General features: G+C 48.9%; 1 protein-coding gene across 16 annotated transcripts in view; it reads left to right on the forward strand.

Moving 5' to 3' along the window:
• The first annotated feature begins 446 nt into the window (after nucleotides 1-446).
• Nucleotides 447-12,750, forward strand: part of dst (dystonin) — a 99,543-nt gene continuing 87,239 nt past the window's right edge. For 10 of the 16 annotated variants that reach the window (XM_047028587.1, XM_047028594.1, XM_047028588.1 and 7 more), the window contains exons 1-8: nucleotides 447-1,845; nucleotides 5,984-6,150; nucleotides 7,910-8,022; nucleotides 8,612-8,718; nucleotides 8,970-9,089; nucleotides 10,277-10,372; nucleotides 10,571-10,698; nucleotides 12,543-12,636. In XM_047028587.1, the coding sequence (XP_046884543.1) occupies nucleotides 1,087-1,845; nucleotides 5,984-6,150; nucleotides 7,910-8,022; nucleotides 8,612-8,718; nucleotides 8,970-9,089; nucleotides 10,277-10,372; nucleotides 10,571-10,698; nucleotides 12,543-12,636 (1,584 nt within the window). In that variant the 5' untranslated portion in view covers nucleotides 447-1,086. Of the gene's footprint in view, nucleotides 1,846-5,983; nucleotides 6,151-7,909; nucleotides 8,023-8,611; nucleotides 8,719-8,969; nucleotides 9,090-9,912; nucleotides 10,142-10,276; nucleotides 10,373-10,570; nucleotides 10,699-11,843; nucleotides 12,210-12,542; nucleotides 12,637-12,750 lie in introns of those variants that run through there. The other 6 variants (XM_047028597.1, XM_047028600.1, XM_047028604.1 and 3 more) reach the window with 4 other exon arrangements.

Below are 12,750 nucleotides of genomic sequence, written 5' to 3' on the forward strand. Positions count from 1 at the left end.
GACAAACTCGCTGAGCTCAGTTTTCTCATACGAGGGATTGTCACTGCCGGCTGTGGCTGTCAGGGGCTGTCAGCTGGGGAGTCTGGTCCCCTCCCCCCGCACTCTCTCCCACCCTCCTGGACACGTCCTGGCTGCAGACAGGCACATGTGAGGAAACCTAACACCAGGAGGGGTCCTGCAGGTGGTTGTGTTTACACTTCAGACCAAGACGACCGGGCTTCAGGGCTGCCTCAGATTTCTCTCTCGTTCTCTCCCTCTTACTTTCATTTTCTGTCATTCTCTTCCTCTCTCTCGTTTTCTCTCATTGTCTTTCTCTCTCTTTTCCTCCCTCTGAATCTCTCAGCCTCCCTCTCTCTCTCTCTCTCTCTCTCTCTCTCTCTCTCTCTCTCTCCTCTCTCTCTCTCTCTCTCTCTCCCTCCCTCTCTCCCTCTCTCCCTCCCTCCCTCCCTCCCTCCCTCCCTCCCTCCCTCTCTGTATCAGCTGGGAGGTGAAGCAGTGTGGGCTGTCCCTCTGGCTGCTGTGCTGCTGTCTGCGTTTATGGTGTTTGGGTTGGATTAGCCTCGACCTGGCACACACTCCAAAGGTCACCCACAGATTCCAGAGAGCAGCGGGAGAGGAGAGGAACAGAGAGGAACAGAGAGGAACCGAGAGGAACGAAGAAGAAAGGAAAGGAGAAGAAAAGTAAGGAGGACTGTGACAGAGGAGAGACCCGGAAAGAAATCAGGAAACAGAGGAGAGGCAGCGCTGGACACAGAGAGAGAGAGAGAGAGAGAGAGAGAGAGAGAGAGAGAGAGAGAGAGAGAGAGAGAGAGAGAGAAGAAGCGGACGAGAGAGAGGTCTGAAACTTCTCTGCTGTGTTCTCCAGGCACCGGGTCAGTGGCCACAGCCTCCACAGGAACTCTCTCTCTCCACTGCTCCCACCTCCTCCTCACCCTCCCTCCTCCCGCCCTCAGCAAACATGGCTCCTTCTGTGTGGAACCCAAGTGATCGCGTCTGTTAAAGCCCCCGGAGTCCCGGCGCCGAACCCAGGGGAGCCGAGCAGTGGGAGGCAGTCCATGGGGAGGTGAGTGCCGGACGGGCACAGCCATGGGGAACGTGTGTGGCTGCGTGCGCGGGCCCAAGGAGGAATGCTACGTTGATCCCAGCAAAGCCCCCCTGAGCCCGGAGCGCAGGGAGCTGCGAGGACGACGCTACTTCCAGAGGAAGAAGAAGAGGAAGTCCGGAGACTTCCAGCCCACGGAGTCTCTGCGGAGCCGTGGAGGAGAGAGTCTCCAGGACGGGGATGTCTCCGGGGGCATGGAGCCCCGGTGCCGCCCAGACCAGGGCCCCGAGAGCGGGGCAGAGGACAGACCTGACGGGGAGAGTCCCCCAGAGGTGGAGGAGACCCCCAGCGCCAGGCTAGGCAGCATCAGCCGCGGCGTCTACGTGGGTGAAGTGCAGGTGAACTGCAGAGCTCCACTTGGACAGAGGTTGGCTCTTCGCTCGGGGCGGCTGTCCCAGCAGCAGGGGGCTGGCGTGGGGAGCAGGCCCGCCGGCCAGGCCCCGCTCCGGGGCATCACCCGGACCTCCAGGGACGTGGCTCCCAAGGACGGGCTCCTGGGCCGGAGGCTGCTCCAGAAGCAGCTGAGGAGGGTGGTGAGCTTCGGGGCGGTGGAGCACACCCTGCGCACCCTGAGGGGGGACGACCGCCTGGCCGTCAGCCTCCCCAGGATCATCTGGAGCTCCCAGGTCCACCGGAGGACGAGACGCACCCACACGCACACCTGCTCCGGGGCGTCAGGACCCTCTCTGGGTCACGCGGAAGGTTCCGGGGCTTCTGTCATGTGTGCTTCCGCCAGACCTGAGGTAAAGCCGGGGTATTAATAGTCAACAGGAGGTCCGGCATCGGAGCAGCAGGGATGGGGGAAGGGGGGATGTTTGAGGAAGGGTGGAATGGAGCCGGGCGTTTCTCGGTTGTCGTCAAGGAATCAACGCGTTATGATTTTGTTGAGTGTTTCTCTGTGTGTGTGTGTGTGTGTGTGTGTGCGCGTGCGTTTTTGTTTCTGCATTCCATTGCAGTGGCGTTCCTTGGAAACTATTGTTTTCGAGTTTCTGTGCGACCTGTCTGTGTGACACTGTGTTTCCACACTGGCAGACCGAGAGCCCCCATGTGCAGTTCTGAAAGCGCAGTCGGAGAAGTCTAAATATACTCTGTGACACGGTGTAAGATTCTCAGGACTCGAATGAGCACTGTCATCACTGCTCCTGCCAAGCCGGTTTGGAAACAGGAAATTACAGATCCTGACAGAGTTTGTGGAGAGCTTTGTCCTCAAGACGTGTCACTCATGTTGTCTTAGATAAACTTGGCAATTTAATTTAATTGTTTTCATGATTTGAGTGACCATATACATCTGTCTGTTTTCTTCCCTCTTTACTTTTCACATTCTTGTTTTCCATGACATGTTCCCCAGTGCTGCAGTGCAGCAGTCATGTTCCCCAGTGCTAGGCAGTGCAGCAGTCATGTTCCCCAGTGCTGGGCAGTGCAGCAGTCATGTTCCCCAGTGCTGGGCAGTGCAGCAGTCCTGTTCCCCAGTGCTGGGCAGTGCAGCAGTCATGTTCCCCAGTGCTGGGCAGTGCAGCAGTCATGTTCCCCAGTGCTGCAGTGCAGCAGTCATGTTCCCAGTGCTGGGCAGTGCAGCAGTCATGTTCCCCAGTGCTGGGCAGTGCAGCAGTCATGTTCCCAGTGCTGAGCAGTGCAGCAGTCATGTTCCCCAGTGCTGCAGTGCAGCAGTCATGTTCCCCAGTGCTGGGCAGTGCAGAGGTCATGTTCCCCAGTGCTGAGCAGTGCAGCAGTCATGTTACCCAGTGCTGAGCAGTGCAGCAGTCATGTTCCCCAGTGCTGCAGTGCAGCAGTCATGTTCCCCAGTGCTGGGCAGTGCAGAGGTCATGTTCCCCAGTGCTGAGCAGTGCAGCAGTCATGTTACCCAGTGCTGCAGTGCAGCAGTCATGTCCCCAGTGCTGCAGTGCAGCAGTCATGTTCCCCAGTGCTGGGCAGTGCAGCAGTCATGTTCCACAGTGCTGGGCAGTGCAGCAGTCATGTTCCTCAGTGCTGGGCAGTGCAGCAGTCATGTTCCCAAGTGTTGCAGTGCATCAGTCATGTTCCCCAGTGCTGCAGTGCAGCAGTCATGTCCCCAGTGCTGCAGTGCAGCAGTCATGTTCCCCAGTGCTGGGCAGTGCAGCAGTCATGTTCCCAAGTGCTGCAGTGCATCAGTCATGTTCCCCAGTGCTGCAGTGCAGCAGTCATGTTCCCCAGTGCTGCAGTGCAGCAGTCATGCAGTCATGTTGGTTGAGACACTGAATAAGTCGTTTCTGCCAGCAGAACATAACATTTCATGTTGATCATTTTCACCTTACTGTAGCAGTGTCAGACATGTTTCTGCCGCTGAGTTTGAATGTCCTGTAATAGACATACAGTTGAGTGCTTCTTCATGCTAGTTAGCTTCATGCTAGTTAGCTCAGTCAAAACTAGCTTTCGCTAGCTCTTTAAAAGTAAAATTCATGCGGGCTTGATCCATGCTAACTTATCCTAGCTCAAGCAATGCTAGTTTTTCTTAGCTCAATCAATGCTAACTAATGCTAGCTGAAATTAAGACACTGTAGCTTGCTCTAGCTGACTAAACATACTCACCAGGGGCCAGTTGTTCAGAAGTGATCTGATTGGATTTGGCTATTGGATTGGATCAAATCTTAAAAATGTGTTGTTCAAAATTAAAAAAGGATTCTGAAATTGGATTAGATCAGGTAATCCAGTCTTGGTTTTGATCTGGATCAAACCTTCTATATGTGTTGTTCAAAACATTTTAGTAAGATTGGGATACCTTTGATCCAAAAAATCAAGATCATTCTGATCCCAACAGAAGGGTCAGGGTAGATATCAGGAACAAAATATAATACAACTTGAAATTGGTCAAATATAACTATCATGTAGTACATATTCATTTATTTATATCAAAGAGCAGAAGTACAGATTTGTCTGGCCACGGAACAAATCACTCTTCCCCAACTTCAGAAAACCAAAGCCAGACTTGAGATCCTCCTCCTAAAAGGAGAGTTTCAAAAAGCTGGTCTCTCCCCAACCGAAGACTAACTTTGAAACTTTAATTGTTAACTATTGGACATGTAGCCTTTTTCAGGTTTTGAAACATATGTTAAAAATCTGTATATTTGTTTGTTTTCAAGTGTTTGTGGGTCATCTGACCCACAGAGCCATCTCTGTTTGGATGTTTTATTTGGACCTTTTCTGTCTTTTCAAATCAAAACACTTAAAAGCGACCCCCTTGCTGGCTATTGAACCTGTTCTTTACGTAGCAACAAGCCTACACTGTTATATGTTGTCCCATTTATAACACTGAGAATGCAAATTTGGTCAATCCAATCCGATGTTGCTTTGAAAAAACAGCACAAAAGTACGATTTAATACCTGATCCTGGATAGCAAAACATGGGATTTCAAAATCCAGATCATTCCGATCCAGATTAAACTTTTTGAACGACTGGGGCCAGATGTTTGAGAGTGTATCTCAGTCAACATTTCCTTGAACATGACAACATGCCAGCACTTCCAGAGGAGGTTCAAAGGTCCCCTGGAGAGAGGGTCACAGAGGTGAAGCCGCCTTACGTCACAACAAGGCACATATACCTCTTCCTGCACTGCCCTCTGGGTTGCCATGACCACATGGGGGTGTTTGTTTAGGAGGTTATCTCTCCATTTCTCCCTCAAACAGGGGGCTAATTATTTGCCAGCTGGATGCCTCGTTGACATTTCTAGCATTTCTGACACAAACAAACTGTGATTAGTTAACCAAATAAGGACACTGGGAGACACGTTGTTGGCCATTTGCCTTGGTGGAAAAAAAATGATTCAGTCTTAGAAACGGAAATAGTCCCTCTCAGGATGTTTTAAGCGCACACACACACACACACATACACACACACACACACACACATACACACACACACACACACACACACACACACACACACACACACATACACACACACATACACACACACACACACACACATACACACACACACACACACACACCCACACACACACATACACACACACACACACAGAAAGACACTGACCCTTTGTTAACAGTAATGAGTTCCTATAGACTGGATAATGTTTGCTGGTTATGGAGTTCAAAGCCCTGATAGGGTTTGTGATGTGGCTTCTCCTGTCTGACCTCCTGGCTCCTGACGTCTGTCCAGGTTGTGTCAGACAAACTTCTTTGTTAGTACACACAATAACTAGTAAGCACAACCCCCTCCCTCACCCACCTCCGTCACCACTATGAAGTTGGTCCTGCTTTAGGATGTGAGCTGATAACCCACAGAAGTCAAGTTTGTATGGATGTGTAAACCAGTACTTGTTAAGCCATGCTGATTCTTATTCTTTTGATGTGCCATTCCATGTATTCCAATGCTGAACACCACACACACACACCCACCTGTCTGACGTGGTTAGTCTGGCCCAGTGTAGTGAGAACAGCTGTCTGTTTCTGTCATAATGCCTGTCAGAGTACCTGTTAGGTTTTCCATCTTTTAGATCTCCAAGGCCCATGTCTGTTGACTGTGCGGTGGTTGATATTCTCATGAACATGTCTTTCACAGTTAGTTTGATCAAAGCAACCTTGTGTGTGCTGACTAGAAGCTATCTCACAATATACAATGTCATGTTATTCACTTGACATAATGCACATTGGTGGTGAGCTGTTGGCTTGCCCCTGTCTATGATATCACCTCCTGGCAGAGGTGTGTGTGTGTGTGTGTGTGTGAGAAGTTCTTGACAGTTCTTGTAATCGTCTTTCGTCTCTCACATTCCTCATGTTGTTATCGTACTGGATCGATGATGGGTGCTGTATACGCCTGTGTGTCTGTGTGTTGTTAACATGTTGTTGATGTGTAGGATGACCCAGTTCACGATGTGCCTCCTCCAGATCTCTGAGATCCACGTGTGTGGGGAGTCGGAGGATATGACGGCCAAGGAGCGCCTGCTGCTCTGGTCCCGGCAGATGAGCGAGGGCTACGTCGGCGTCCGCTGTGACAACTTCACCTCCTCCTGGAGGGACGGGCGTCTCTTCAACGCCATCATACACAAATACAGGTAGGGCCCCATCAGTGACATCATACACAAATACAGGTAGGGCCCCATCAGTGACATCATACACAAATACAGGTAGGGCCCCATCAGTGACATCATACACAAATACAGGTAGGGCCCCATCTGTGACATCATACACAAATACAGGTAGGGCCCCATCAATGACATCATAAACAAATACAGGTAGGGCCCCATCAGTGACATCATACACAAATACAGGTAGGGCCCCATCAGTGACATCATACACAAATACAGGTAGGGCCCCATCAGTGACATCATACACAAATACAGGTAGGGCCCCATCAGTGACATCATACACAAATACAGGTAGGGCCCCATCAGTGACATCATACACAAATACAGGTAGGGCCCCATCAGTGACATCATACACAAATACAGGTAGGGCCCCATCAGTGACATCATACACAAATACAGGTAGGGCCCATCAGTGACATCATACACAAATACAGGTAGGGCCCCATCAGTGACATCATACACAAATACAGGTATGGCCCCATCTGTGACATCATACACAAATACAGGTAGGGCCCCATCAGTGACATCATACACAAATACAGGTAGGGCCCCATCAGTGACATCATACACAAACACAGGTAGAGCCCCATCAGTGACATCATACACAAACACGGGAAGGGCACCATGAGTCCATACTGCAGGTGTAAGGTGATCAGCCCCATTTCTCCTCCCCTTCTGCCACTCAGATCCGCCTTCTGCCTCCCTGGACAAGAGAGGCTGGAGGGGAACATGTGTGTCATTTCATTATGTGCAGTCTGAATGTGGAAAGTCAACAGAAACATGAGCAAACATTTGACGTACGTGTGGTTTATGTGTTTTGCTGGGTATGTCTGTAGGACTGGTCTGGCTGCCTTTGGCTCCAGGGCTAATGCAAGGAGAGGAGGAGGAGTTAGGAGAGGAGGAGGAGAGAGGAGAGGAGGAGGAGTTAGGAGAGGAGGAGGGAATAGGATTTAGGATGGAAGAGTTAGGAGTGAGAGATTAGGAGTAAGGACTGGGGTGTGTCATAAATCCTCTTCATCATGAGTAATTCTTCATCTCTTCATCTGTAGATGGTTATAAACAAGCTATTCCTCAGTGCAGCAGTCTATGAGCATTCATATCTGTCTGTCTGTCTGCCTATATGCATCTAATCTATCTTCTCTGTCTGTCTGTCTGTATCTCTATGTATCTATGTATCCATGCATTTTAGCATTTATGCATTTATGCATCTAATCTATCTAATGTATCTATCTATCTATGAGCTTGACTGTAACTTGTTAGACTGTTGTTAGCTAACAAATTAAATGCTACAGTAATTGGCACAGTAGTTAGCTAATAAACATAGGCTCATATGTTACATAAAAGATTGAGCACATTTCCTCAACAGAACCTGGGCCCAATCATCATGCCTGAAGGGACCAGAATACAAACCTCATTCAGAGCAGTTTGTGTTTAATTTCCCTTGCAAATGCTGAGTGTTCTTATCTCTCTCTCCCTCCATCTGTTTCTGCCTCCCTCTCTCCCTCTCCATCTCTCCTTCTCTCTTTCTACCTCTCTTCTCTATCTCATCCTCTCTTTGTCTCTCTCCCTATCCACCCACTCTCCCTCTCCTTCTCCCTCTCCCTCTCCCTCTCCCTCTCCCTCTCCCTCTCCCTCTCCCTCTCCCTCTCCCTCTCCCTCTCCCCCTCCCCCTCCCCCTCCCCCTCCCCCTCCCCCTCCCCCTCTCCCTCTCCCTCCCCCCCCCCAGACCGGACCTCGTGGACATGGGTCGTGTCTCGGCCCAGAGCAGCAGGTCTAACCTGGAGCAGGCCTTCACTGTGGCTGAGCAGCTGGGCGTGGCCAGGCTGCTGGACCCTGAGGGTGAGTCCCACACACACGCAAGGACCAACACAACATCGCCGCAAGTGGCCTTTTTCTCAGTTTACCATTTTTACAGGGGATTTGTGGCCCCCACAAGATCAGTTGAACAAACACGCACACACACGCACACACCTACATACAGACGTACACACCCAGCCACACATGCGCCCACTTGCAGCAAGGATTGCAGCCAGCAGCTAGGTAGCAGTGGATTAAAATCACTTGGTAATGTGTCAGTCAAAACGCAAACACACACATGCACACACACATTCCTCCAGTGGTATTTTTGACTCAGCAGGTGAGCATTCCTCCACATATTCCCATCTCTGTGTTGTTGTCAGAGAGCTGAAGCCATCCAATAAGAGCTAGGGTCTAAAATCAGAACTTGACACGTTTACTTCATGTAATGTAATATAACTAGCACTCTATGAAGACCAGCTGAGACATGATTGTTGCTGGTTAATAACAATAAATGTTATGAGTGTGTTTCATGTAAGTTAATTACTCGAATGCGATTTAGTTTTACAACAGTTTCCTTGGTGTAGTGTAATGTGGTGTGTAAGCGTGGCACGGTTTGCCGTCTCCTCAGACGTGGACGTGCAGTCCCCAGATGAGAAGTCGGTCATCACGTACGTGTCCACTCTGTTCGACGTGTTCCCCAAGGTGCCTGAGGGCGGCGACGGCATCAACGCTAACGTGAGTCGCTACGGGCTCAACACACCGCATGCTCACAATGTGTTCACACACACACACACAAACACATGCAACACAGGCTTGCAAACACACATGCTCACACACATACACACACACATATGCTCACACAAACAACACATCACATACACGTACACACACGTACACACACACACTGCCTGCTGTAATGTACTTTCCGATCCAGAGGACTACTGAAATGTGATGATCTGTAGATAATCTGAGTGTCCTCTTCTCAGGACGTCGATATCAAGTGGGTGGAGTACCAGAACACGCTCAAGTACCTGAGCCAATGGATCAAACACAACATCACAGTGATGGCAGACAGGGCCTTCCCCAATAACCCTGTGGAACTCAAGGTAACACTTCTATTGACATTGTAGTGGAACTCAAGTAACACTTCTAACTAATGACATCATAGTGGAACTCAAGTAACACTTCTAACTAATGACATCATAGTGGAACTCAAGGTAACACTTCTAATGTCATAGTGGAACTCAAGTAACACTTCTAATGTCATCATAGTGGAACTCAAGGTAACACTTCTATTGACATCGTAGTGGAACTCAAGTAAGACTTCTAACTAATGACATCATAGTAGAACTCAAGGTAACACTTCTAATGACATCATAGAGGAGCTCAAGTAACACTTATAACTAATGACATCATAGTGGAACTCAAGTAACACTTCTAACTAATGACATCATAGTGAAACTCAAGTAACACTTTTAACTAATGACATCATAGAGGAACTCAAGTAACACTTCTAATTACATCATAGAGGAAATCAAGTGACACTTGGGTAACACTTATAAGTTATAAGTGTTACTTGAGTTCCACTATGATGTCATTAGTTAAACTAATGACATCATAGTGGAACTCAAGCTAACACTTATAACTAATGACATCATGAATGAATGAAAACCTTTATTGCCCCGAGGGGAATTTGTTCTGCACCATGAGCTTGAAAAACAGATACTACATTCAATACTGCAGACAGGACAGTACAGTGGACATAACATAATTAGTGGAACTCAAGTAACATTTCTAACTATGCCATCATAGTAGAACTCAAGTCCATGCAGGATCTAATGAATATGCTAACATGCTATGACTAAAACATTCAGCTGTATAATATTCTTCTTGGAGACCTGTCAGAACCAGGTTAGAAATACTAAGTGCTGAATATGGTTGTGCTGGGCTGGGCCCGAGGGGCCCAGGGCTGAGCATCGACACGCTATCTCTGGCTTCACAGCCACAAGTAGCGTCTCTGTCTGGTCATTAGATAGGAAAGCTTGATCAGACTCTAGCAGCGAGCAGACGCCTTTACTCCCTCGCTGTCGACAGTCAGGCGCTAGCTGGACAGGAACCTGGTATGCTCCATCCTTCGGTTCGTACACCAGGACATAGTGTGAGTAAACAGGAAGTGATGCCGTCAGACTTGTAGGCACGGTTCAGGGCTATTGATGTCATGTATTGATTTTGTGTTGGATGTTGAGGGAGGCTGGCGCCGACATGGGACTCACTGAGTGCTTTCTCTTCCTAGGCACTTTATACCCAGTATCAGCAGTTCAAAGAGAATGAAATTCCGCTGAAAGAGAACGAGAAGTCTCGGATCAAACATCTTTACAAAATGCTCGAGGTATGTAGCTGTGGAGCACTGCCCATGCCACCAAGTTAGATAGTGACAGCAACTGAAGGGGACAAACTAAGATGCTGTGTATGTGTTCCTGTCTGTTTGTTTGTGGTTATGTATGTGTAACTGTGTGAGTGTGTACGTGTGTGTGTGCGTTGGTGTGTGTGTACGTGTGTGCGGTGGTGTGTGTGTTATGTGGAGCAGGTGTGGATAGAGTTTGGTCGTATCCAGCTGCCCCAGGGGTCCCACCCTAATGATGTGGAGAAGGACTGGGGGAAGCTAATCGTGGCCATGTTGGAGAGAGAGAAGAGCCTGAGGCCTGAGGTGGACAGGTAGGCTGCTGCACACACACGCACACGCACATACTGCACACACACACACACACACACACACACACACACACACACACACACACTCACACACCCTCACAGACATACACACATTAAATCACACACACTAACTCTCTCACACACACACACACACACACACATGATTTACAACCATACAACATCATTATCTGCCATACTTCAGAGTTGATCCCTTATCCGACCCGACCTCATGCTAGTTACCTGGTTTGTGTGAGTATAGAGGTGCACCTTGTCTGCCAAAGGCTCATTTTCCTAATCTGAATGTTTAGTCATCCCCATGAAAGATTGATCTTAGGTTGAGTCACTTCAAATAGGTTTAGCACTACGTGACCCAAAGCTGCTGAATGATTAGGATTTGTGTTGCTTACCGGTCATGCTTGTAGTGCTCTGTTGAGTTGTCTTGGCTGAGATCATGTTGAAGGAAGTTCTGTATAGATAAGCTTCACATGGATTCCAACTGTTCTGTAGACATTGCGGTTGCTGTTGGAAGTAGATAAACACTGGTTCACGAGTACAGTAAGTTGTTTTGTTGGAAGAAAGGTATTGGAATTGTATCACAGGTCTGCACCAGGTGTCTTATCAGAGTGTGAAAGTCCATGGTTAGTTTGGTTTGGAGTGTGTTGTTAACGTGTGATACATCTCAGAGGAATTGAATGTCTTGAATGAGCATACACGTTTCAACACAACCTCTAAATATACAAAATGTACGCTCATGTTTCCCTGCACAAGCATGGGTTTGTTTGCATATGTAGGTATATATCTGACTCGGTCGCAGGTACACAACTTTTTGTTCACATGCAGCCTCTATCTGTTTGGAAAGCCCCGGGGTAATAAACGCTGCCACTGGTTAGATAAACACGTGTTTTGCTGGCCAGTGACATGGCACAATCACACTGCTAGTGAACCTGAGTGAAGGCTGGTAGAAGCAGTAGCGGTCTTCCAGGCTACATACCCATGGTACTGTACTGTCACTGCCTGAACTTGCACTCGGCTGTCTGTACAAACATGAACCGATGCCATCGCCCAGGGCAACATATTCTTGAAGGGTGGGTTCATGTTAACGTTCTCCTCCACAGTGGCAGGTGTGTGTGTGTGTGTAGACACGTAGTGCTCTATAAAAGAGAGGCTCTGCCAGATGGTTCTGTGTGTGTGTGTGTTGAGCGCGTGGAGGACTGTGTGGAGGACACGCGTCGTGGGTGAGCAAGCAGCCACGCTGAGTACACTCCAGATTCCCCAGACTTGAGACTCGGACAGATGAGAGGGCTGTGGGGACTGTGGTTTTCGCACGCGTTTGGTCGTTTTCGGGGGTGACGTACGATGAACAGCAACCTGGCGTACTGCAGCAGTCTGTCCTCAGTCAGCACCTTGACCAGTCTGGGCTCAGCTGAGAACCTGCTGTCTGGACCCACCATGGAGCCTCTGCTCTCCAGCAGTCCTGTGTTCCTCAATAACAGCATGTCCATGTACGGACCCCGGTGAGTCGGAGCATGACGGATGATGACGGCTTGACGGATGACGTCTCCCTGGTTTGGGTGTTAACGCTCTAGATGTTATATTGTCGTGCTGGAGTATTGTTGACTCAGCAGATTGTGTATTTCTTGTTTTTGTGTTCAGATTGTATATTGTAGTATCCGGGTGTTATAATAATTCAGTTTGGGTTGGATGAATGCACCTGAGCCTGCAGTGCACAGCACAGAGTTTGGAGTTTGGCAGATCAGACCGTATGTGCCTTTGAAGAGGGTTTGTGCTTGACGTTGAGTTTGTTCGAACACGAGTCCAGCACTAACGTCTCCCGCCCTGTGTTTCAGACTGGAGAGACTGCAGCAGGTAGCCAACAGAGTCCAGAGAGACTGTGTGTCTGGCGAGGACAAGCTAGCGCTGGCCAGGACCGCCCTGCAGTCTGTAAGACACGTTTCGACAGCACAGCATACACTTTTCCTAAATCCACTTCTTCTCTAAAAAGCCACGCAATCATAGTTCAAATTGCCAAAGACATGCCACATTACTATCACACCC

Source organism: Hypomesus transpacificus, chromosome 11 (genome assembly GCF_021917145.1).
Source record: "Hypomesus transpacificus isolate Combined female chromosome 11, fHypTra1, whole genome shotgun sequence".
NCBI lineage: Eukaryota > Metazoa > Chordata > Actinopteri > Osmeriformes > Osmeridae > Hypomesus > Hypomesus transpacificus.